Below are 26,165 nucleotides of genomic sequence, written 5' to 3' on the forward strand. Positions count from 1 at the left end.
TTATTTAGTTTCGAATTTTGATGACGTCACGAATGGGAATGTCCAAAAGGTTCATTGTTATCGTAATTTATTTACTATTATTACAAAAGTATTATATAATTTATATGTTATCATTCCCCCGTGAAGGTCACTGAGATCGAGGCTCTTATATACAGTGCGATTGAATCGTCTGAGTAGTGCCTTTCATAGGCTCCGTCAAGAGCCATAATATGGCTCTTGGCTCCGTGGGATTATTCGAAAACCCGCACATGTATTAGACATGTATTTTGTTTCTCAGATAAAATTTGACGGAAGCGAGGACGGTAAAGAGAAAGTCTGAAAGGTAGTGGATTTTAAGCGAAACAATAACTATGTACGCGCAAAGCCCAGTATCTAAGTTCCTTTGTCGCCACAATACGAAAAACAGCGGCCCTTCATTGGAAAATGGTTTTTTTTGTGATCTCCACTAATTTGATTTCAAAGATCAAGCACTTACTTTAAAAAAAAAGGGTTCGAGAAACATGGAAATGGCTTATTTAAGGCATTCGTTTGGTAATGCCTTCTGCGTTTTTCTATTCCAATCAGCCTTGTGAGAGCGCTAAGCACACGAATTTGTTAGTTATTGTATTGAGATGACGTTTGTGCGTTTTTAGCGACGGTGCCTGCGACATAAAGAGATAGCTCGTTACCAGTTTGAGATTTGCACAACAGAGAGAAACGACCAGGACAGACTTCGTCTATGTAAGTAATTTGACTTTATTTGAGCGTGATTAAATGGAAACACCATTCACTAACATGAGGTTTTAGTAAAAGCCAATAAAACACAAAATATATTTTGTTTACATGATGCTACAAATTTCGGCCACAGCAGTTACACCCGTAGCGACTGTTCCAGCAATTGGCGCAAGGGTGGGGGCAACTGCAGATACCACGGCGCCAACTGCGGGAGCGATGTGACCTACGAACTGAAGAACCTTTCGAAAGAAACCAGGTTTTTCAACCTCTTCCTGATCTTCGTACGTTTGCCGAATCTTCTCATCTCGTTTCCTTGCTGTTGTGGCGCGTGCTGTTAATCCTGTACCACCACAGCCGGTTTTGACCTTTTCTTTTTCCATGTTTTCACGAATGGCTCTCATCTCTTTATCATGCTTGTCATTTAACCTCTGAATTTCCGCTTCCCTGTCCTCTGCTTTCCTTTGCATGTCTTCGCGAAGTTTCCGCATTTCCTCTTCTTTTTCAGCGGCTAAGTCGGAAAGCTGCTTGATCAATTTCGCATTTTCCTCGTTGCTTTTTTGTATTTCCCTTAAATTATCTTTCAGAGCTTCGTTTTCTTCAATGAAAATCTTTCTATCCTCCTGAGCTTGCTTCATATTTGCATCCATCATGTTCTCAATTTGCTCTTGTTGTGCAGTCCTTTCACTTTTCATCTGTTCACTGAATCTTTTCTTTTCTTCATCCAGGTTTTTTATCAATATCTCCATCTGTTGAATCAAATATTGACAGCTTAATTTGGAGCCATATCATACTGAATCTATAAAGAAAACAAGAAGATTGACACAAGCAAAAACTAAAACGAGTCATATAAAAGAGCTAATCATATCACAAGTACCATGAAATTGAGAGCTGTGCATTCGATTCCGCACGCTAAGTTGGACGCACATGACAAACATGTAAAATTTTACAGCGCCGCCCGGAACAGGGTAACAGGTCGAAAGACACATGCATTTAATTGCTGAATGAAATTCAACACATGTGAAATGTGAGTTTAAACCAGAGCAAAGCACTTTGGAGACTCATTAAAACGCCTTTTGGGCTCCATGTGCCATTCTTTATTGTTACCTCTTTCTTTTGTTCGCGATTTTCCTGCTGCAATCGTGACTGCTGTTCCTGTGAAAGAAGACAAGACATCGTCAGCTAAAGTTTACTTACATCGTTTCACATCGAGTCTGGCTTACGGATAAAAAATAACTAAACTTACCCTAAAGTCATTTTACTGCTCGCAAAAGCTTCTTAATTCCAAACCACCACCCGACCCAGCACTATCAAATGCTTATAGAGTTTGAAATGCAGTCGTTGTATTCCTTTTTTGCAGAATTTCATGCCTTTTGTAAAGATTATATCCCTTTAAGTTCCATTATCTTCGGATCTTACCACAGCTTTAGGTTTTAAATCGGATATAACCCTAACCCATGGACACATTGGAATACGACATTCAGTATAACAATCAAAACGAGCCTTACAGTGATCAGCCATCTAGATTAGTCTCACTAATTAATTGTGACGCATTTTTACATTAATTTTCTAGCCTTCTTACTTGTAGTCTTTTCCTCTCCTGCTCTTGATAAGCTTTTGCAGTCAACTCACGAGCAAGATTTTCGTCAAAGTCCTTAAGCTGTTTTAGCAATCCAAGATACTGCTGTTTTTCTTGAATCAGTTCCTTGAAAACATAAAGATAACTTTACAATAAGATTGAAAACCACTGACTTCCTCTAAGATGCCCGCTCTTAATATACATTAAAAACTAAGTATTATAACTTAGCGAATTATCCAGTCAAACCGTAAATACTGGACGTTCCTTTTTTTTCATATTACAAGAATGACAAGAAATTGATTTTAAAATTCCAGTACAAAAGTGTAATCTAAAAACAAGAAAAATGCTGATGATGATTATGATAATAATAATAATAATAATACGTTCCTAGAAAGGGACATAGGACAGCAACATGAGAGAAGGCTTTCTTACTCGATGGTACTCGAAGAAAACTGCAGCGATAACATCTTCAGCGCCTTTTGCCAACTTTCCATAGTCATCTTTAATTTTATCGTACGCGTTAATCATGTCCTCGAAAGAAACTTTGGCTCCTTCCCGCCCTTGGAGTTTCTTCAGAACAGGATCCAAGTGAAGCTTCTTAAGTCGAAAAAGGAGTTCCTTGCAGGATTCTTTTGTTCTTGCTTCATTTTCGTAGTGCCAGGAGAGTAATCTCTCGTCCATGGATTCCTGGTGTTAAATTGTGAATAAATAGATTACATTTTTTTCGCGAACTTTTGTGGGCAGGTTGGTTTGTCAAGAGCTGATGGGATATATAACATGTCTTTGACGCTGCCAAAATATTGATACAGAAGTCTGTGCAGTTTATCGAAATTCAACATCAACAATTGCGCTTATTACAGCTGAGATTTATTTGGCGCTAACCTTCATTCAAATCTGAGCATTTAAAGAAATCCAAGCTCGCGGCCAACCATATTGGTCAACATCGAAGACTCCCTGGATCGCGATATATAACAAGGAAATTTAGAGTCGGAAGCAAACTCCGTGCGCGAGGAATGAGAGGCAGTCCGTAATTTAGCTGCATGTAATAGATATATATAATTCATCATACTGTATTTTAAGGCAATACGCTAGTTGCATGATGGCGTCATTTCACTATTATAACCAGAATCCTCTTCACTTTTCCTTTCATACTTTCATTTAGTAATCCCAGCGAGGTATAAATAACAAAAGCCCTAATTCCGACAAGAACGGAAAACCCTGACGGCTTTACGATCTGGTAGCTAGTAAATATACATTTTCGTGCAAATTTCCCAATGTCGACGCACCTTGAGTTCCCGCCTTTTCATTTCCACTGTGTTAGAAGATATGCTCACGATGTCGGCCATAAATTGATCCTCACTCTCTTGAAATGCGACGTCGTGGCACATACGAATCCTGGTACTATCACAAGGCAGTTCGCCCGAGAGCTGTGCCTTCAGGAGTGCGTCGTACGTTGCCACAGCGTTTTTAATTGCATCAGAACACTTTGTTTCAACAAACTGGTCCCAGGCTCTCTGCACATTGGGAATAGCTCCAGGGGTGTTTATGGCCTTGACATAGTAATTAACCAAGGCAGCGAGACCTATAATGAAACCTTATAGAGTTCATCATGTTTACCGCAAATGGCTAAACGCAGAGATGACCACACAACTGTATTCTTAACCTTTTGCCATCTAATTTCAATTTTCGCCAACTTTGGCGATCTTTTGCAATATTCACCATTTAAACCAAATTCGCCATTTCCCATTCCATTTGCGCAAACGTTTGGTGAATTTTCGCCAATCTCCACTTTAGCCAAGTTCTCTATTTTTGCCATTTTCGTCGAAATCACCATTTTCCAAGAGGCCGCTTTTGCCATCTAATTTAAATTCTCACCAGGCCGTCAGCAAATCTTTGCAAAATTCGCCATTTTCCGGTCAAAATCGCCACTTCCCAAGGCGCACCTTTGGTTATCTCATTTGAATTTTAGCTACCCTATGCCAAATTCGCCATTGCCCAATTCTGCTACTTTCATTAAAATCGCCACTTTACATGGGACCCCCTTTTTCCATCTCTTTTAATTCATGACAAACCTTTGGCAAATCTTTGCCATACTCACCATTTGCTCCAAATTCTCTATTATCCTCATAATCGACATTTACCCAGAGGCGTCTTTTGCCATCTTATTAGAATTTTCCACAACCTTTGGCTAAATTCGCCTTTTTGTTAAAATGGCCATTTTTAATCAAAGTTGCTGTTGGCAAATCTTTGCGAACATTTTTCGGTCAAAATCAACACTTCCCAAAGGGCCCATGATACCATCTAATTTAAATTTTCGTCAACCTCTGGCGAATCTTCACTAAATTCGCTATTTCCTTTAAAATCGCCACTTTCAACGGGTCCCTTTCGCCATCTATTTGTGTGAATTCTCCCTTTTGGCCAAGTTTGCCGTTTTCCTCGAAAATTTTCACTTAGTGGGGTCTCTTATGCTATCTCTTTGAATTTTCGCATAATTCGCTATCTTGTCAAAATAGCCATTTTTTATGGGGCGCCTTTGCAATCTCATTTACCTTCGGCGATTTGTTCTCAATCGCCGTTTTCCTTGTCGCGAGCATTTTTGGAAATATCGCCAACTTCACTTTCAATTGATTTCTAATAACGTTACCTTCTCCTGTGACATATTCCCCATGATTGTAACTGTGTTTAGGAGCCAAGTTTTTTCTGATTAAGGGCTTAAACTTGTCTAAAGCGCTCCAGAATAAAGGGTTCACCCGATCTTTCTCCTCTGTTAGTCTTTTCATCAACTCGCTATCAACTGTGGGAGGTGGCAGCATGAACGCATCAAATCCAGGAAACAAACGCAATATGCTTTCTGAGACTTGTTTGCTTCTATCACCAGGGAAGGAGGATGTCTGCTCTTGGAAGACCTAGTACAGAAAGGGAAGGATAAATCAACGATACATCTAAAGGCATAAAATGAGGCTATCAAGGAATATTTTCGTAAAAAAGAGTCAATTATATGCTTCTTTGAGGCAAGAAGCTTTTATACGCTCAGTAAGTAACTAAAGATTCCAGGGTTATTTCCTCTTCGACAACTCGAGTGATTCGATCACTTTTAACCTTTTTTTTAGATTTTAATGCCACAAACAGTCTTGCTTGATCTTATACACAACTGTAATACTTACAGTTATCTATACATGTAACTACCTTTCCTTGTAAGTATTTTTTTGTTTACCTTTTTTAAGAAATAGTCTCTTATGTCCTTGCAGTCGGTAGGAATGGATTTCGTCACATCTCTTAGTAACCAGATGAAGTATGGGAATGTCTTGTGAAAGAATTCGGTGTCCTTCACTTTAGAATCTTTACCAGAATTTGATCGAATGAGAATTCTCTGAGCAAGTTTAACAATAAAGCTTTGCATTGTCAAGGATGTGCAGGAAAATCCTTCTTTTTGTTTTTGTTTTTGTTTTTTTTTTGTTCATTTATTTTTATTGGTGCAGGCGTGGCCCATAGTTAGTATTTCTCACGACTCGTAATCTGGTTCATGCTAATAAATCATAAATTGCCAACCTGTCCGTCTCTTGCGTAAAGAATTTTTACCCTGTTACGTTTCATTCAGATTAGTACTATTATTATGATTACAATTACCATTGCGATGACGATTACGGCAATGGTAACCATTACGATTATATTATAATGATCATTATGATTATAATTACCATTATTTGATTATAAAAAAAACGCGATACGATATTACTTGAAATCATTTTAAGGAGCTTCAAAAACATTACGACGTTTCGACTTTCTAGACCGTTACTATCAAGTGAAAAGAAAATATTGTATACATATTCTATAAATACAAGCTCATTAAAAGTAAAAGTGACGTATTTATATAGCACTGATAAAGAATATGCAGTGACTTATAATAACTTGTTTAAGTCGATTGTACTTTAACAATAAAAAAGAACATGGTTCTTCATAGTTATCTATCTTGCTCGCTTTGTTATTTGTTATAAGGATACTCCAGTCCTTCTACATCGTGTCTTGTGGGTACTCCTTGAGAATTGTATATTAGCACAGAAGCCAATAGAACAGTTAAGGTAAAAATCTGGTGATCATCCAAACCTTTACCATCTGACGCGTCAATTCCTTCAGAGTCCAGTAAAACCACTGTAAACTCCTGGCCATTTGAATTCTGAGTTTAACAGTACAACACAAATCAACAATTTATTTATTATTTATTACAGATTCACTCCACTACATTACAAGCAAATAATGAAATGAAATAAGCTAACACTACTATAAGAAAAAAAGAGTTGTGGAGCAGGAGACAACCAAGGGCGCCAATGCGCCATACTAGGGATGTCCCCAATAATTAAAACATACGAAACATATATACAAATAGAGGTATAAATGTTCTAGTTATCCTTGCAATACTGTTTGATTCTCTAATATGATTGGGTAAACCATTCCATTCATTTACAATATGTTTAAAAAAAACTATATGTAAAACCATCAGTTCTACTAAAATTTGCAACAAGGTCCTGTGAGTCATTTTTCCTCAAGTTATAACCTGTATTTCTTTCCTTACAAAATATGAGCTTATTTGAAATGTCAATATCATAATGTCCATTAATTACATTTAAAAAAAATAAAGTATCTCTACTGAACCTCCCATTAGATAATGACAACAATTTTAGCTTAGATAGTCTAGTATCATAATCATCATGAGACCTAGTGATCCATCTGGTAGCTCTTCGCTCAACAGCCTCCAATTTATCAATGTTACGTTTAGTATGAGATTTCCAAGTTTGGCATGAATATTTTAATAGAGGTCTCACAAGACTACAATAAAGTGTATTCATGGTATCAATATCCTTTAAGTCCCTACAAGTCCTCTTAACCAACCCTAAAACCCTATTAGCCTTTGATTAAATAACTGCTATTGAAGAAAGTTGGTGTGGTGCCACTTTTTCGAAAAAAACGTGTTGAGACACATCAGAAAGGTACTTTTTTTAAATCTCATTCTTGAAAAAATATATATGACCGTTTCTCGTCATCCGCTCTTCAATGTTGTTTCAGGAAAACCCCGAATTGTATACAACTATCCCCGAAGGGGAGGTGAATAGTGGTGCAAATATACCAAGGCGCGAAGCTTCCGGTTACATACCTAGCGCTGTTCACCAACCCTGAGGGGGATAGTTGTTTTAGTAATTACCAAATCGGTTGGATAAAAATGAAAAAAGGAACTTTTTGTAAATTAAAAACGTCACTTAGTAGGAACTTTGTTTACAGTTTTACACGGGGATTTTGTCCAGTACATTTTTAAGTGCAAGAATTAACTTCATTGGTTCTAATGGGCATGGCGTTTTATCAGATGATCCTAAAACGATTGGTAACACACTCGACAAATACTTCTCATCAATAGGGCATCAACTTGCAACCGATATTCTTGAAGCAAACACTACTATTTCTGATTATCTTGATCCACCTTTACAGAACAGTATTTATTTCGAATATATGAATACTTGATGACCCCAAAATTTGGGGTACACTCTTAAATCGGCGAGAAGTTGTAATGCCAATTATACCGCAAGAAATTGAAACAGAAATTAGCTTGTTGCCATACAATAAAGCCCTGGGGCTTTATTGTACCCCTGTTAAACTGTTAAAACTTGCTAAATCAGTCAAATCCATACCATTAACCGACATTTCCAACCATTCTGTACTAACTGGGGTTTACCCTGCAAAACTTAAATATGCAAAAGTAATTCCAGTGTAATATAAGGGTAAAGACGTTAACTGAAAACTATCGGCCAATTTCTTTGTTATCAATTTATAATCGTTTATTTGAGAAACTTTTATATTGTACTGATAAAATTTATAGACAAGAATGATATTCTTTACGATTTGTAATATTAGCTTTCGCAATAAACATAGTACCCAGCACGCGATTCTTGAGATTGTGAACACCATGTATTGTAATATGGACGACAGAGATTACTCATGTGGAAATTTTACAGATCTAAGACTTAAGAAAGCATTTGATACTGTTAACCATGAGATTCTTTTGACAAAACTTGAACACTATGGAATAAGAGGAATTATAAATTCTCGGTTTAGATCATTTCTTTCAGATCGCCGACACTCGATTGAAATAGACAAATGCATATCTGAGACTAAAACGATCGTATGTGAAGTGTCTCAACCCTTTACTTGGACCCTTGCTATTTTTTGTTATATATTAATGACATCCATAAATATTCCAAGGAATTTCCTTTTTATTTATTCGCAGATGATACAAGTCTAACCTATGCAAATGACAACTTCCGTACTCTTGAACTAACTGTCAACAATGAGCTTGAGAAGGTAAGTGAATGGCTTAATGCTAACAAACTAACGCTCAACGTCAAAAAGTCTAATTACGTCATTTTTCGTCCGCGCCGAAAAAGAATACCTTTCATTCCTCAAATTAAGATTTTTAATCCAACTTTAAATACCCGAGTAATTCTAGAGATGAAGGACTTTGTTAAATGTTTGGGTATAATTATTGATTCTGAACTATCATGGAAGCATCATATTGGCTTTATCTGTCACAAAATTAGTAGATCGGTTATATCATGCACTTATGTATTTCTCCTTATTTAGATTATGGTATCTGTGCATGGGGCAACTGTCCACAGACCTACCTCAATAAGTTACTTGTTCTGCAAAAACGTGCACTGCGTTTGATTAAATATCTATTTTTCTAAACCCAGAGACCATGCAATCCCTTTTTTTATTGAATCAAACAGCCTTCCTTTGAAGTCTTTGTTCTTTCAACAGTTAAGCTATTTAATGTATGACGTTCATGCTAAGACAGCTCCTAAAAGTCTCGATAAGATTGCGAAAATCATTACAAAACATCATTATAATACACGATTATCTGCAAAAGAATGTTTCTCTGTCAAATTCTCTAGAACAGAAAAAATGAAAAATTATTTTTCTAGAATTGCTGTGTCTATTTGGAATTCTATTCCACTTTCTGTTAAGACTCTAAACATATCTAATTTTCGTAACCCCTTAATTTTCTAGGTAATGAAGGTAATTATTTGAATGTTAATTATGTCATAGAATATTTTATGAAGTTCAACTGATATGTTGTATATACCTCCAGTTGTAATTTCAGTCTATTTCAAATATCAAAATCCCCTGTACTTGAATTTATATGTAAGGTGTTTCTTTTCTTTTCTTTTTTCTTGTTTAATTTAATAACGTCTTTATTTAAAGTCTTGTCCTGCCTAGATTAGCATTATATAGCTATTTGCAGGCCATAAAGTGTTTCCCGAATTAACTTGCCCATGTCAAAGGCAAAGTTCATTACCGCTACATTAGCCTTCCTTGAAAAAGAAAAAGAAAACACCACCCCCAAGACTTCCAGTCTCTTCCAGTCTCTCGTAATATTTGAAAAAAGGTAACTGCATTTTCCGAGGAATAATTATCGTTTACCATCTTTTGAATTCCAAACCTTATACTTTCCAGGTACAACCCATAACCAGATCCCCATAGTTTCAGCTTCCATGAAATGCCCCAGGGGGAAGACGCCCGGCTGATCAAATGCTTGGCTTAAAACGAATGACTTCCCTTTTCTGTATGTGCCAGCAATGGATACAACACACACTGGACCTAAGAAGTCATAAACCAGACATTACATTAGTCAGCTTATACTATGAAAGACACCTTATTTTTAAGAATTGGTACCTTACACAACCAATACAAAGTCAGATTCATACCAAACACAAAGTTACTCCAATTGTTCAGTATTTTTATCGCAGCAATAAATGCATTCAATAGTGATTTAAATGAATTTCCATTTTCTTAAATTAATCTTAAAGCATGGGAAATTTCAATGCAAAGTCACTAGCTGGTTGTATTAGGTGTGGACACACGATCAATTCTACTACCCATGGGAAAATAGCCGTTGCCGATGGGGAAGAAACTTCTTGTGTGTGAACGATTTCTTCGGGAAACATTTCCATGGACACGTCACAAAGAACAAACGTATTACCCATGGAAGTCCCCGAGGTAGGTTCTATGGGTTAATAAAAACCCAAAGGGGCTCAATCACGAGAAAGTGAAATCTACTAAGCAGTAGAAAACGTGCTGTGTTCGTCTTCACCGGTGCCCGATCCAACGGGAAAACTGACCTCAAAATTCGAAAATTAAGCAAGTTCTTGAACCTTTTGTGAACGTTTTCAGGTTTCTACGTTAAATAAATTCAAAAGCACCTTGAAACACTCCCAAATGACCTTTAAATCAGTGTTCAAGGATTCTTTTCTTATGAAGTCGCTGCAACCATTATAGTAGACCCGTAATTTTAACTTCTGAGTAAGAATTTAGGCTAGAATTTGCTTTACTTTAGATTTAACTCTCTACGAATGTAAATAGATAAAACTACAACAATCAAGTCTGGGGTAAACAGGGAAGGGCTCCGAAGTGAACCCTTCCATTTAATAACATTTGCCCAACTGAGACGGTCAAGATACAGCAAATGTACAAAACAGGAATACATGGAAAAACGTGAAAACAACAAAAAAAAAAAGAAAAAGGGGGGGGAAGGGAGGGCAGTGAAGTAACGGTCTGTTGAAGCACATGGCGAAAGAACTGCGTAGAGCGCATGACAAAGAAATAAACTAGTGCCAGTCCTCCCCCCCCCCCTTCGGCTAGAGTTAAATACAAATAAATGCAATTATTTTAGACTTAACTCTCTACGAATGTAAATAGATAAAACGACAACAATCAAGTCTGGGGTAAACAGGGAAGGGCTCCGAAGTGAACCCTTCCATTTAATAACATTTGTCCAAGGGAGGCACGACCTAACCCCAGACAAAAGTCTCCATAAGGGAAAAATCTAAACAAACGAAGCGAGACGCTTAACTGCTAGCATTCTGTCTTTAACTGGGATGTGGATATAAGACCTATAAGCATCTGACTGCCAGTCTCCTAAACGCTTAATCAGTTCTGCAGGGATTTGAGCTTGAAAAGCCAGAGTGGCCCCGCCCGAGCGAAAACTATGTCCACTAACTTGAGACGGGTCCAAGTTCGTCTTGGCTGCGACTAGTTTTAGAAGGCAGTCAAACTTTCCATAAGTCAGAGGAGTCAGGCCCCCCTCCGTGGATGCTGGGATGATAAAGGCTGGGCCCGATAAAGGTGCTGGTACCAAGCCAAAGGCATGTCTGAGAGCGGTGTAAGGGCAGAGTGGATGTGGAGCAATGCGAGGTAACGGAACAGTTAAAATGCGCTGTCTAAATTGGATGGTCTTCGACCATCGATTGATAATGATGGCCCAGTCATTGAAGAAGAGGATATCTCCTCGACGCAGGTGTTTGGATGGGTCAAACTTTGTTGATCCTTTGCATAGCAAATTCGCCTTACGAAGGAGGCCAAAGAACGCTACGAGGCAAACTGCCCAGAAGGTTGCATGTAAAGGGCTGTCCAAATGTAAATGACTCTTGAAGGCTAATAGGATCTGGGGTGTAATCGGCTTCTTTTGGGACACTGTTAAACCTTTTACACGCTTGATTCCTCGAAGTGTAGATGCCAATTGAAAATTGTTTTTTTTGTTGGGTCAGACAGACCATGTTCAAGGTGTAGAATGCGAATCGCATTTAAATAGGCTGGGATGGAGGATGCTGAGAGTGACCTTGCTAGAAAAGCTGCATAGCGATTAAGGGTTAATGCTGCTGCTGGGAGAGGTTGGTAGCCGTAGTATACACAAAAGGAGAGATATGAACGCATTTGACACATGTAGGTGGACTTGGTAGTAGGTGCATATGATTGACGCCGGAAATTGGTGACTTCACGGTCAAGTTGCTGCTGATCCCTTGGATCTAAGGAGAGCAAGAGACAATGGCGACATGTGAGATTCGAAGTCATTTGATCTAGAGGATTTGGAGAGCCATGCTTGGAACGTTGGCCAGTAGTGCACATCATTAAGGCGTGAAATACTATCTGCTAGAGTGTTGGTTGCTCCTGGAATGTGCTTGACGAACAAACTGAAGTTTTAATACTCCTTAAGCCAAAACAGAGAACGAATCCAGTCCATGATCACCGGGCAACAGGTTGAGCCTTTGTTCAGAATGGCTGCAGCCACCTGACTGTCTGTTTTGACGACTACTCGATGACCTGACCAGAAAGGTGCCCAACGGTGTGCAGCTAAAACAATGGTAAATGTCTCCTTGTAATTGATATGGAGAGAGCATAGAGATGGGTAGTCCAAGGCCCAGTTGACGTACATCCAGTCTGGTGCCCATAGGCACCTCCCGCCAGACAGGGAGGCATCAGTAAGCACTGCTGTAGGAAGTTCAGGGATGGCTGAGGGGAACAAAGTTTTACAGTTGTGTGCAGGCAGGAGGCGGGTCCACCACATGAGGTCAGCTCTCGCATTTAGGTTAAGATAGACGCGATGGTGCGGACGTTTAACCGAGTTTGCCAAGGTGATAAGCCGTCTGAGAAATGTGCGGCCCCCTCGAACAACACGTGCTGCCCAATTAAGCTTGCCAAGGAGTCGTTGGAGGTGAAGCTTGGTACATTTGCTTTTATAGCTTGTTTCCTTGAGAAGGGATAACAACTCTGACACACGATCGTCTGAGAGGCGGAGTTCACACTGAACAGTGTCGATTTCAACTCCAAGAAAAATCAGGCACTGGGTAGGGTAGACAACTTTGCTCCAGTTGATAGTGAAGCCAAGAGACTCTAGTAAGTTTAACAGGGTGTCAAAAGCTACTTTGCACTGAAGTTGGGTTGGTTCGATGATAAGGAAGTCATCAAGATATGCCAGCACAGTATACCCTCTCCGGGCCATCATACGACAGATCCCTTGTGTGAGGCGGTGAAAAACCATTGGTGAGGCCCTGGCTCCAAATGGTAGACGCTTATCATAGAGGTAGATGGGGTGTTTTGAGTCGTTGAAGCGCCACGACATTCCTGTAACTCGCCAGCTATCGGGGTGTGTTCCAACGCTTCTGTAGGCATGTTTTAAGTCAACTTTTGCCAACCAACAACCAGGTTGACAGAGATTTGCTGCATCATCAACGGTATCATACTTGTAGTGTTCTAAATCCATATATGAGTTAGCATTCATCGTTAAGGGTCGGCTACAATCCATGATCATTCGTAATTCATTGGAGTCCTTTTTTGGTACGGCTCCAAGGGCATTAATGATAATTGGCATGTTGGTCTTGACTGCGATAGCAAAGTGGTCTTCTTGGAGACCTTTGATTAATTGCGCTTCAATTTGATCTTTAGCTCCAGGTCGCAGAGCAGACTTATTGTTTTGTGTAAAAGCATGTGAAACCATTAAATCAGGCGAGAGGAGCTGAAATCCATTTTTAACACCATCCAAGATAAATTCCGAGTCCGGGTCATTGGTTAGCTCTGTTGCCCAGGTCTCAAAAACTAAGTCTGTGAAGACCTGGGCTGCTTGGGGCTGCTGCTTAAATTCTGAAAAGGGCCCTGCATGAATGGGTAAACTTTCCCCACACTCTGCGGGAAGTGGTGTCCTTAAGACGGGATTAGTCCCTGCGTTTAACAATGTGGTCGAGACATCTCCTGCTAGTTCCGTAGTCAAAATACTATTTGGAGGGAGCTCTGCAGTTGAGTGTGGGTTCAGTATTGGGGGTCTTGAGCAGTAGCAGACTGGTGCTGCCATTGGGGGTGGGTTCCCAAGCACTGAGGTTTGATGCAAACATGATCATATTTACATGAAGAGGCAAAGCGGCACCCTTCACGCCGTTGGTAATCATAGCAAACTTGCTTTCCTGTTGCTGGGTTTAGGACTGGGCGGGACGTTTTGCGAGGAGATAGCCGCGGCGGTGTGGGAGTTGGATCTGGTCTGTGGAGTGTTTGGTGGGAGATGAACTGGCTGTCAGTACCCCATTTACAGTTTGTCGAAAACTCCATTCTGCGGTACAAATCATCATATTGCATCACTTTCGGTAAGGGGTAACACTTGGCTAGCTCAGATATCTTTGAACTGTGCATAATGTAATGAAGGATGTCTTGGGTGGACGATAGAGACCCATCTGACATGAGAGTATGCATAATACGAAAGTTAGCCGCTGACCATTGTGGGAATGAGATTTTGTCAAGAGGCAGTTTCTTGTCTTGAGCGGTTTTTAATACAATTCTAGCATCACCAGAGGTTCCAAGCACGGTCTCCTTATCCTCCTGTAGTACTAAGGGAAGGCAGCTAATGAAATCAGGGATAAGTAGAGGATGTTTACCTCGCGAAGTAGAGGGCTCTAACAGCGGTTGTGCTGGGTCTTGTTCCTCTGCGGTTAAACCCAGTAAGATGGAGTCTCCTAAGGAATCCATGAGAGATTTAAGCTCGGATTGAACAACTGGGTCTTGCTGGAGACTTTTCAAGGTTGGTTTTGCGACAGAATGACTATCAGGTGTTGTTGTTGCGGTCGCCGTGGCCATCTTGGGCGCACTTGGTTGCTTGGACTCTCGCTGTAGCTTCAACAACTCGAGTTTGGTGCGTGTAAGATCCAGTTCAAGCTGTAAATTGCGGTTTCGAAGATCTTCGATCGCTGTTTCGTTTACAGTGGGTTGTTCTGTTTTAAAACTGGTTGGAGTAAGGTCTTTTATCAAAGACTCAACCTGACTCAGTTCGCGTTTGACTGCTTCGCTCATCTGTTGAGGTGTTGCCGATTCTGCCGCCAGGTCATCCGCGACGAAATCTTGTAGTTTTTTCGGAGGTTTTGTGCTCCTGCTGCTCTTTCTAGTCGCCATAGTGTAAACATCGACAACAATGCACCATAAGAAAACGATTCAGGAAAATAAACGTGAGTTCAGTGAAGTAACGGTCTGTTGAAGCACATGGCGAAAGAACTGCGTAGAGCGCATGACAAAGAAATAAACTAGTGCCAGTCCTCCCCCCCCCCTTCGGCTAGAGTTAAATACAAATAAATGCAATTATTTTAGACTTATTTTTAAAAGGGTAACATGTTTGAAACCGTTCACTCTTTATGTCAGTCTTCAATGTTTAAAAAAAGACGGAGGGGTTTAGGTATTTCTTCCCTTTGGGCAATTAATTTTATTATCGCTATGTGACCACAAACGCGACCTCATGGGCTATTGACTCAGACCCCATTCGAGCTCGAGGAATAATTGTTAATTATTCCATTTTTGCGGTGCTGCAAAGATATGAATCAGATGTAGTTTTAATTTTGCTTAATTTTCCTTTTTAAATCTTGTCCCTAATTTTCACTGAACGAAAAAATGGATTTTTTTTGGATTTGCTTCAAAATTTGTATTAAAATGCGCACAAATCAAAGGAAAATAAACTTTACACCGATGTTAAAATTTAGCCAACATATACAGTCTCGGACAAGAAGAGAACATAGGAAATAACTTGGGTTCAGTCACATTGAAAAGTATCTCATATATCTCTTATTCTGTTGTAGAGTCCTCATTAAGCATTAGAGTCCGGTTCAATTAGGCATTTCTCAGAGTCATTTATGTACCTTTAATCTGTCTAAGCTGCACTACTGCATCTTCCACCACATAAAGGGACGACCGCCTGTCTCCTTTCTTAATACATTTTCTTGTTATAGGATTCCACTCCCAGTTGTTTGGCAAGCAAAGTGGAATTGCCATTTTTCTCTCCCCTTGAGTTAGAATTCCTACCAGAAAAAGAGAAACTAGCTAAGCGCAATACAAATTTCAAGTTTAAAAAACTGTTCGGAAAAATATATATATATTATATTCCTTTAAGGACAGGCATTCATTGACATTGGAAGACGCTGTGCATGGGCTATATTATCTAAAGATTATCTTGGCTTTGATTTATTTGAAGTTAAAGTCGTCGTTAAACTTGTTCACCAATAAAAAGGCTTTAAAATGATATAACTTACCAGTTCCGTTAGCATTCCTTTGAAGCTGGACAAATTCTATTCTACCCTCTTCTCCTGCATGGGTTTGGGAAAGAGATAACTGTATAGCCCTTGCTAACTGCTCGTCGTCTTCATTTTTGATTCCCTGTGCAAACCCAACAAACAAACAAACGTTATCTTAACAAGTTGGCCTGAAAAGGTCTATGTCAAGCTAGGATGGTACTTTTTTCACTGGGGCAAATTTAGCTGGAAAAAGCCGGTAAACACAGTCGTGAAAACATCTCGTATTGTGTTAAGTGAGTTATTGCTGTTACTTATTTATTTTTTTTCCTTTTTTGTTTTGTTTTGTTTTACCGTGTTTTCGTCCAAAGGCTGGCTTGAGCTGGTATCTTGTCTGCTGCAGCTATTATCCTTTTGGGCCTCAAGAGCACAACATTCCAGTACTTTAGCTAAGGCTTCTCCTTCGTCCTCCTGCTGGAATCTTTGTCTCCACGATTCCTGGACGGCCAAAAAAAAAAAACAAATTAGCTTGCGATGGCAAGATTGTGTGTATTGTACCGTTGGGTACATTTATTAATGACCTCTTGATTTACTGCAACTTGTCTTTTGTTCGTGTTCCACTTGCTGTAGCAACTTCAATAGTTAAAGAATTGAATATTACTTAAATTGTGAAAATATCACGTATGCTAGAGAGTGAGAGAGCTTACGCCAAACTCCTCCCCTCCCCCCCCCCCCCACAAAAAAACAAAACAAAACAAAACAAAAACAAAAACAAAAAAACGTGATGGATTGAATAAATCTTTGAGCATTTAAGTAAGAATTAACTCACCTCATTCATGATTCAGCCAAGTTTTCCTGTAAAAGGGATGGTAAGAGAAATTTACGTGGTAAACTTCTAGCTCTAGCTTCGATTTCAGTGGTCCTGGTGAGTGGTCCTTGTCAATCTGCGGAAAGTGAAATGCTACCAAGATAACAGATACAAAACTAATTTTCGTATCCTTATGTCGATAAATGAGCATTGTGTTGGAAAATGGCACTTGTTATGGGGTATCATCTCCATCTACTTGTGCGAACTTGGATGTATTCAGTTTAGTACAATTACCAAGTAGTTGGCTCACTCAAAAATACTTGTCCTATAATGATTTTTTTAACTATTATTACTTAATTTTAATTTTTTTGACTAGTTATTATATTATGATAAATAATCGCCTCATGAGTATTAAAGGTGCTGGATTCCTTCCAACAGTGTTGCAGCTCTGTCATTAAAACAAGTAGCCTGTTCCAGGCGTTTAGATAGTGGGGAGCAAGTTAAATCGTACGAACGCCTGCTCCCTAATTTTTCGCCCGCTCCCCACTATCTGAACGCCAGGAACAGGCTATAAAACATGCACCAGCTGCAGTTGTTTTGGGAGCTAACTGCACTGTTTCTGTCGCCAATTTGTTCTAGAGTTTGTCTCTCGTGAAATAGCCCCCAACCAAAACCAACTGCAATAAATCGTCCTCAGCGAAATATCATTCAACTGTAGCCAGTGTCTCCACGCTGCTTTTATTCAAATTTGTATTATTTACCTAAATATGCCAGGGAGTCTAGCTTTAAAGGAACGTCAGTGCCTTAAAACCTAAAGGGACAGTTACTTAAACGGAGTGTAGCCCTTGTTTAACAAAACCGTGTTCTAAGCCATTTTCAGTTAGCCCAACGCTTTTATCTCAGCACCATTTATCTAAACACCATTTATCGTGTACACTTTCAATAAAACTTATAGCTTAGACTGGAAAAGCACTTATTTTCCCAAATTAATCCACTAAAAAAAGAGATCTGGAGGTCCAATGATTTTTAAACCGCGGCCTAAGTTAGACTTCGTTTAATAACCGACCCTAAGAATTTTTTAAATTTCGTTTAGGTGCAGAATTATTAAAATCAATGAACAAAAAGACAAACCCTGCCGTCAGCGTCGTGGATTACGTGGGAGCGCGTTCAAGAGAGATCTGTTACATGACACCCTGATCTATTCAAAAGAAATTTACCACTAACTGATCATATTACCGTCGCTGATTTATTGCTCGTGTCCACATCTAACAAAGTCGGGCACATGTTGCTCCTTTGTAATATCGCACGCGAAAACGAAAGCAAATTTAGATGGGGTTTAGTAGATAAATACATTGAACTCATTCAAACGAAACGGACGAAATAATTCCGCAACATTCAACACGGCGTAATGAAGCAGATCCAACATTCTACATCCAATCTGTTCCGCATGCATTATCATTGGAAAGGATTTGTTTGAATGTACATTAACTACATATCTGTCATTCTGGGCAAAACTCTTAGGACACCTCGAATCGTCGACTTCATCTATTTACTCACTAGAACACTAGTTCATGCGGCGTGCTGTTGTTTGTTTAGTTTCACACTGGCAAAGGCGGAAGTAAACTGGAAGCATGTATGCGGCTGCAGTATATTCGTTAATGATTTCCAATTCGGGAGAGCTGCTTATTACTTTTAAGTAAAAGAGAGTAAAAGTATTGTCCCAGTAATCAGATTCTTGAAAGTAAAGAAACATTCCCACAAATATTACAAAATGGCAGAAAATTTGCAACAATTTATCGATCACATTCCGTCCATGTTTATATTCTGAAAAGCTTAGTGCGCTAGGCTAATGCCCTCTATACGACTTGTTTCAGCCTTTAACTAGTCTATTTTGGAATCCAGCTTAAACTAACACTAGTTTATTAACTCTAGGTGGCAAAATATTACGGTCAGATAGACTATACGGTAACTAAGGTAACTGTAATTTCGGACGTTATATCATCGACAGTAGTAGATAACACTTACTTCTGTTTCTGTAGGTTATAGCAGCTGCGATCTTTTTGAAGATGACTTAATAGCGAATGTGAATAGCTCACATGAGCGCAAGTTTCTTTGTTGTCGTTAAGAGCAAAGGCTACAATAGAATTAGCGACTAGTTACCAAGGAATATCACTTAAAGGTGGGTAAAAAACAGACTGCTGGGATTGTCAGGAATTTTACGCTTCAATTCAGACCGTCGGTCCTTTGGGAACTGTGGGAACGGAAATTAATTTGAATTTGAATTTTATTGAAACCCTCTCGTTTTAAATCAAAACGCATGGATACAAAAGAACTCTGATTTTTGTCAAAGAGACTTGGCCCGATTACCAAAAGTACAGTAAACTAAGTATAAAATGCTTTTAATGCTACCAGGTAGTTGAGCAAATTCAGCTGTTGTTCGAGCCGGTCTCCAGCGTACGCTAAAGGTGTTCAGCATAGTCAGCAAATCAGGAAGAAAGACACTAGTCAGCCGAACAAGCATCTCACTCCACTTCGAGTTTGAGAACATTTCAGCTGCTGCACGCACAATGTTATTTTGATCTGAGAAGTGTAGCAGAAAACATTCATTTCCTTATCTTAACTACTACCCTGAATGCCTAAAGTCTTCTTGCTCAGCAGCGGAGATCGAGAAGTGTACCAGTTGCTGAAGTACCAAGTGCTCACTGCAGGTTAAGTTCTCGGCCGAATGCTGTCTTGTTTTGTACCCCGGTGTAAGTTGCCTGAAGTTTATTTGGGCAGGGATAGAGACTAATAGAAGAAAGTGAAAGAGGCCGAACACAACACGTCGGAATCAAATAGACTTACAGTTAATGAAGTGTAAGGATTTACCACTTTCAGGATAACGCAGCGAGTTTGAACTGCGGAGAACCTGAACTTAAATACTTCAATATAATTCATTTATCATGTAAATCCTTCTGTAACAAAGCTGCACTATGTTACAATTATGGGCTTCCATGTATCCACCACAAAGTGGTAGCAGTGCGTAAAAGAGAATGCGCTAAAATTGTTACTAGTCACCTTTTCTACACTGGCTTAAAAGTTGATCCAGGAAAAAAATTAGTTCTACAACTGATATTCTTTCAAGCTACTTTTAGAAACTACTTATGCGAAAACAACAATCAGCTGCAAGAGTCATCAGAAATACATGTATAAAACTTAAGAGTATAGTGTTGAGGGGAGGGGCCAACTGTGCACAGGCTAAAAATAAGCCGGCTTGCCTTCCCGGCTATGAAAAAGTACAACACTTTTAGACTTAAGATTGAAATACTTATTCTAATTCTTGTCAATTACAGGACAAACCATCAAGTTTATAAAATTAGCAAAAAAAGAGTATTCCAACAGTTCAGCAGTATGAACAGGAGGAAAATTAATCGTGTGGTTGTCTTCCTACAAAAGGAAAAATACATCTCAGTCATCTGACTCATTGAACTACACCACAAAGACAACGACGGCTGCAGGAAAAAGTCACTTAATATTTACCCACCTGACCATACATATGGACCTGAGATTAGAAGGAATTTTGGCAGCTTTCATACATTCTCTCTTTTTTGAGGTCATCTACAGGACGAATTTCAGATGCATCATGGCAAAATCGGTAATCAAGCTTAACTGGAAAAACCACTTTTGCTGGTTTAGTCACGTAAACCTGTTTTTATATTTAATTTCCCATATCTTTCTTTTAGTTTTATGTAAACTAGTTTCAGAAAATCCCAAGAGATTAAAAAGCTTTTGAATCATTGGACAATACGTCTTTAATCCAATTAATGCGGTCCCAAGGGAAATACACTCGCCTCCTGGAAATAAATAGGGAGAGCCCTTGACATCCCCTTAAAATGAAACAGAACATTACGGAAAGATGAAGAAGAGAAAAATAACAAATATATGAACAAACAAACTAGTCACCCAACCAGTTCCTAACCCCCCGCCCGACAGGGCTTAACTTGGGTGGCGCTATTCAAGGAACCCGAGTCTCGCGAGGGTTCACGGTGGTGCCAGACCACCCTCTCTATGTGCGCGATACCGCGTGGGTAGTATTACAGAATAGGTCTACATTCTATGCAGGTCAGAGAGGCAAAGCACCTGAAATTAGCCAAGTATGTGGAAAACACATGCATTGCCAAAAGAAGCTTACGCTGGTGGACTGTGTTCAGACATGTGCATGGTGTGACTACAAAAGAAAGATCTTTCAGCAACGATTATCGCTGTGAGAAGAAGAATATAAGTGATTCTTATATTCCTAAGAGAGTCAGGGATCGTCTACAAATTGTGTGTCCACCCTGTTGGCTCGCACGAAAGTGTGTTCTCCGTAAACACTAACATTCTATTATGGTCTTCTGACTGTTTGGGGTCCACCCGTGAGTACCAAGGAGGAAAAGAGTAGACTAGCTTGAGGTCCCTCAGCATTTCAAAGAACTGCACCTTTAGTGCAGCATTATGCCTGTCCATCTTTTAAGTCTGCGTAAGCGACGTAAGCAATGCTCTCTGGTACCTTGCCGCACATCTGCACGTGGTGTTAATTTGGTCTGAAGTACGGTTCTTAGAAGCCGCATAGATTCGGATTGGTAAGAGCTGTTCATAAAGCTCCATATATAACCTCTGTGATAGTATATGTGGGAGCACAAGCCCACCCATTCAACCAGGCGAAACAGCGTTCACTCAGTGTTCACTCAGCTGATCATCTTCCCATCTCGTCCACAGCAAACGTTCTGCCATCTCTTGTCTTCTACCTTTTCCTCAAACTTCTCTTCCACAGCTTTCTTAAGATGTTGTCTCACCTGACGTCTACTGATCCTCTTCTCTGGGGCTTACTGAGAGCTACGTGGTAGATCGGGAGAGGCCAAATTCAGACTAGTCCCCAGTTCCTCCGCAAACTTGTGCGCGTCTTTGACAACTGAGGAGAATCCCTTCTTGCGTTCTTTCTCTTCAAATATCCGCACACTTCTCACCATTGGGTCTGGATTCTCATACAGCTTCATAGCCGCCTTGATCTTAATTTTTACTCTTGTTCTACTGACCTGACTCCACGACCCCCTTTATCTCTTGGAAGATACGGCACTGCAGTGGAGCTAAGACGGTGTCTCCCACCATTCTCACTGATCAACTTCCTTGTCTCTCTATCAATGTTTTGCAGCTCTCCTAATGGCCAATGTTGGGTGCAAGTGGGGTACGTCAAGACAGGCAAGGCAAACTGGTTTGTCGCTGTCTATATTGTCAAGTCATGGAAGGAGCCGATAAGTGCCAACACAAATAAGCTGAAATCGTCAAATTCCTTGTGCCACAGGGCCAGCCCGAGGCATTTAGAAGCAGACTCGGCAACTGGATCTGCCGCCATGCGAATCATCTTTTCGACTCAGTTACAGGAGGAATTATATCAAGCCTCAATGTGAAGAAGAACCATTGTTCTGCTCCCCTCGTTGGCACGTTAAGTTGAGTAGTTGCAACTCATGCGTAGGAACCTTTCTTCAGTTTATGATGTTTGAGCAACAAATGCAGTACTTGTGAATCTATGTTTATGTCAGCAATGAAGAACGGTGTTATGCGAATGATGTCTGTTATGGGGTCATAGTGTTATTTTTTTTCTAAAACAAGCTCTAGACTGAAAAGTGGAGCACGTTTCGTTTCGGGGGGGGGGGCACTCCCTTATTGGGCCTATACAGGTATGTGCTGCTTAGCACAAGGTCTTGACCCCCTCTCCCTCCTGAGCACGTTGTCTGCTCTCATTTGTGCCTTATTGCTTCTTGGTAGAGGTATGTTTTACTTGACGTAGAAAACGACGTTACAATAGCTCTAAACATGTTCTTCTAGCATTTGGGATATAGATGGCCTTACAACTTCGACGACTGCTTTGGTCGTTATCTTTCCATATGGAACGATGCATGTTTTCCTTCCTGGACCCATTAAGCTTTCAGTTTAATTTAATAAATTGGTAGGCAACAACGTCAGCAAAGATTTCCAGCGATATTTCGTTTTGGATATTCTAACTAATCCTAACAACGTTATACAGGGGCGCATCCAGGATTTTTTTAGGAGGGGGTGCACTCGTCTCTTGCTCTACTTCAACACCAATAAACAACTTTTTTTTTTTTTTTGCAGAATACCAGTTGTATTAGAAAACCGCAGTTCATCTCGGGGGGGGGGGGTGGTGCGCACCCCCTGCACCCTCCCCCTAGATCCGCCCCTGTTATATTCTTATGCATAATGTTCATAAATCTATTTCAAAAAACAAGTAGCCGCCACTACTACAATACAAGAGGATCGGCTTCAGGAAATTTTTATGTTAACAGTTCCGATCTAGAATTATAAAAACTGTCTTTCTCTCGCTTTGGGGCTAAGCTGTGGGATGAGATACCCTGTAACATCCGACATCTCCCCAAGAATAAGTTCAAAAATAACACTCCGCAAATTACTTTTTGATATTCTGCGCGTATCAATATAGTCATGTTCTGAATTCACCGTAATTCGCATTTTGTTGTACTTCGGTCACCTTAATTAAAAAAGTAAAATTAGCCAAAAATGTCGAAAAATAAATTCTTGCTTATGTAGTTTCTACTTTTACAATTTATTTGGTTAATTCTTTTTCCTTTAGTCTGTTATCTAGTCCTCATCCATAATACGGTTTTTATTTCATTTATTTGTAAACTGTAAACGTTCCTTAGCAAAATTGTCCTTAGTTAATAGCCTAAGTCTTTATTTCTTATATTTTGCATGCATTGTCCCGCCTCGAATAGCCTTGGTAGCTGCGGGCAATACTTTTGTAATTTTATTTGTTCATCAAAAAAATTTTGTTATTGCTCTTGTTGTTTTTATACTCACAAAAAAGGTAATAATTTTAGGAAAAATCCGCTGCCAACTTCTCTGTTTACCTACTATTCTTTGAAGACTAAATTTGCCCTTTTCTAAAACGATGGCCAGCCACAATTCCATGCAAAAAAGACGATAAAGTTGGCAAAAAAATTGCTAATAAGGAAAAAAAAAAGAACGAGAGAGAAAGATAGAAATAGATTCGCAAATGAAAGTCAAAATTTTGGCTTGAGCACATGCGTGAAAAACAAAAAGTTGTTTAATTACGCGATTAGTGGGAAAATATGCCTTTTTTGTTGCAAAATTCATTTTAGCCATCCTTTTAGACAAGCTAATTAGCCGATAACCAGTCGAAAGAAGGGGACTTGGTGAAAAATGCGTTTTTTTCACAACTTGCGGGCCGTCACCAAAGGGTTAAAGAAAAACTGTGAAAGGTTTGAACCCAGGAGTCATTTCAAAAGTAGGTTGAGTTTGATCGTCCGGTGAACGTAGTCCTGAATAGGACTGTTGTTGTTGACAGTGACTGACGTTTCGACAACCTGTGCGGTGGTCATCTTCAGAATCCTAAAAAAGGCAAATTTGCCATTTTCAACACGAAAGAGGTTTGTAACGTGAAAAAGGAAGCACTTCCAATGTTTAGTTAATGTTAATGGTAATATTCTTATTTAGATGATTGAGATATCAGTTAAATAAACCAATTGTAAAAGAAAAGGGCGGTCACTGTGACGTCATAAATGACGTCACCATATCTTGACTAACCTTAACAATGCTAAAATAATATCTCAGATACCTAGAACAGGGGTCTTTTTTGCTTGAGCATGCCCGACCACTGAACAAGCGATGTGCATGGAGGCTCACCACAGGGTCTGCCTTCATCAAAATGGCGCGTCTCAAAGCTATCATCGCCATTATTTTGCTCGTTGGTCTTAGCGAATGTGCTCGTGATTTAACAAAATGTGTAGTTTACAAAAAAAACTCTAACATGGTCTTAACAAAAGCGAAGTAGATCGGCTTTAATGAAAATACCACGAGCTCCCATCAAACAACAGCGTGCGTATATGTAGTGCCTGTAGGAATGTGCTGACCTCATCAAAGTCTAAAAAAAGTGTCGACACGTTTGTTGATGTAAGTAAACACTTTCAGTTGTTGTTGCTTTTTTTTTAAATGGGAAAGGAACAGAAATATCCGAAAAAAAAACATAGCAAATTTCAGCCAGTGGGTTCGAAGTGCCCAAAAGCAGGTGTTCAGTTCAGCAGTGAATTAATATATGTTCTACAATTTTCCCAGCACTTTAAACTGCTACAAAATTAAGGCACCAAGTTAGAAGTCATTTTGTTTACAATCATGACAAATAATTTATTGCGCTCATGGAACCTTAGAATAAAGTTTGTTGATGATACCACAGCCCTTGAAATAATCCCTAGGAATAGTGCCAGTCTACTCAATTTTGTTACAAACGATATCTATGCTTTTTCTGAAGATCACAGAATGAAATTGAACCCTACTAAATGCAAGGAGATGCTAATTAATTTTATGAGTAATCATAATTTTATTGTAAATCCTATTGTGATTGGTAGTAACACAATTGAGAGAGTCATGACATATAAGTTACTAGGCGTTTATGTAAGTAATGACCTGAAATGGAACCATCATGTAGAAGTTACAGTGCAAAAGGGAAACAGGAGGCTTTACTCTTTAAGAGTCCTTAAGCAATGCTTCACTGGCTAAGGTTTATACAACCATTGTTCGTCCTGTTCTAGAATATGCTCCCCCTGTCTGGCAAAATATACCAGATTTTCTATCTTATAAGATTGAAAGCATTCAGAAAAGGGCTATGCGCATCATTTTTCCTTTCATGAATTACAACGAGGCATTAAATGCCTTTAATTTAACAACTCTAAGTGACAGACGCACCCATCAATGCCAGGTTTATATTGATAGACTCCGGAATGAGAATCACCCCTTGCATTATTTTTATGCTTCCCAAACAGGAGGAGGTTGTGCATAATTATAATCTTAGATCTGGCATTAGCCGCTCCACGCGTCCTACCTGTAGGACCAAGCGCACGCAAGAGTTTGTCACGCATAAGTATACCTAGTGGCTTGTACGATTATATTTTCTAGTATTTATTGCATTTATTGTATTGTATTTTAGTATTATATGTTTTTTAAATAGCACTGTAATTCAGCCATTCTGTATATTGCTGCAATGAGTCTTAATAAACAGTCATTATTATTAATATATAGATTTAGCCAGGGCTAAAAGCGAAGCTCTGGTTTAAATAATACTTGTAAACAAAAAAAAATTAAAACTTGTAATGCTACACGGGGAGGGCAATGAAAATGGCATCAAGATCAATAGATCTAATTA

General features: G+C 39.3%; 1 protein-coding gene across 1 annotated transcript; it reads right to left on the reverse strand.

The window, feature by feature from the left end:
• Window positions 1-711: 711 nt before the first annotated feature.
• On the reverse strand, window positions 712-19,150 carry LOC140928848 (guanylate-binding protein 7-like). Its single transcript, XM_073378649.1, has 14 exons — window positions 18,980-19,150; window positions 16,976-17,090; window positions 16,501-16,644; window positions 16,168-16,291; window positions 15,778-15,936; window positions 9,777-9,934; window positions 6,292-6,464; window positions 5,505-5,682; window positions 4,935-5,196; window positions 3,577-3,872; window positions 2,723-2,977; window positions 2,294-2,416; window positions 1,819-1,866; window positions 712-1,460 (listed from the first exon to the last, which is right to left on the reverse strand). The coding sequence occupies exons 2-14, from the start codon at window positions 16,982-16,984 to the stop codon at window positions 819-821; spliced, it is 2,571 nt and encodes an 856-aa protein (XP_073234750.1). The 5' UTR covers window positions 16,985-17,090; window positions 18,980-19,150; the 3' UTR covers window positions 712-818.
• Window positions 19,151-26,165: the final 7,015 nt, after the last annotated feature.

The sequence above is a fragment of the Porites lutea genome, chromosome 2 (assembly GCF_958299795.1).
Source record: "Porites lutea chromosome 2, jaPorLute2.1, whole genome shotgun sequence".
NCBI classification, from domain to species: domain Eukaryota; kingdom Metazoa; phylum Cnidaria; class Anthozoa; order Scleractinia; family Poritidae; genus Porites; species Porites lutea.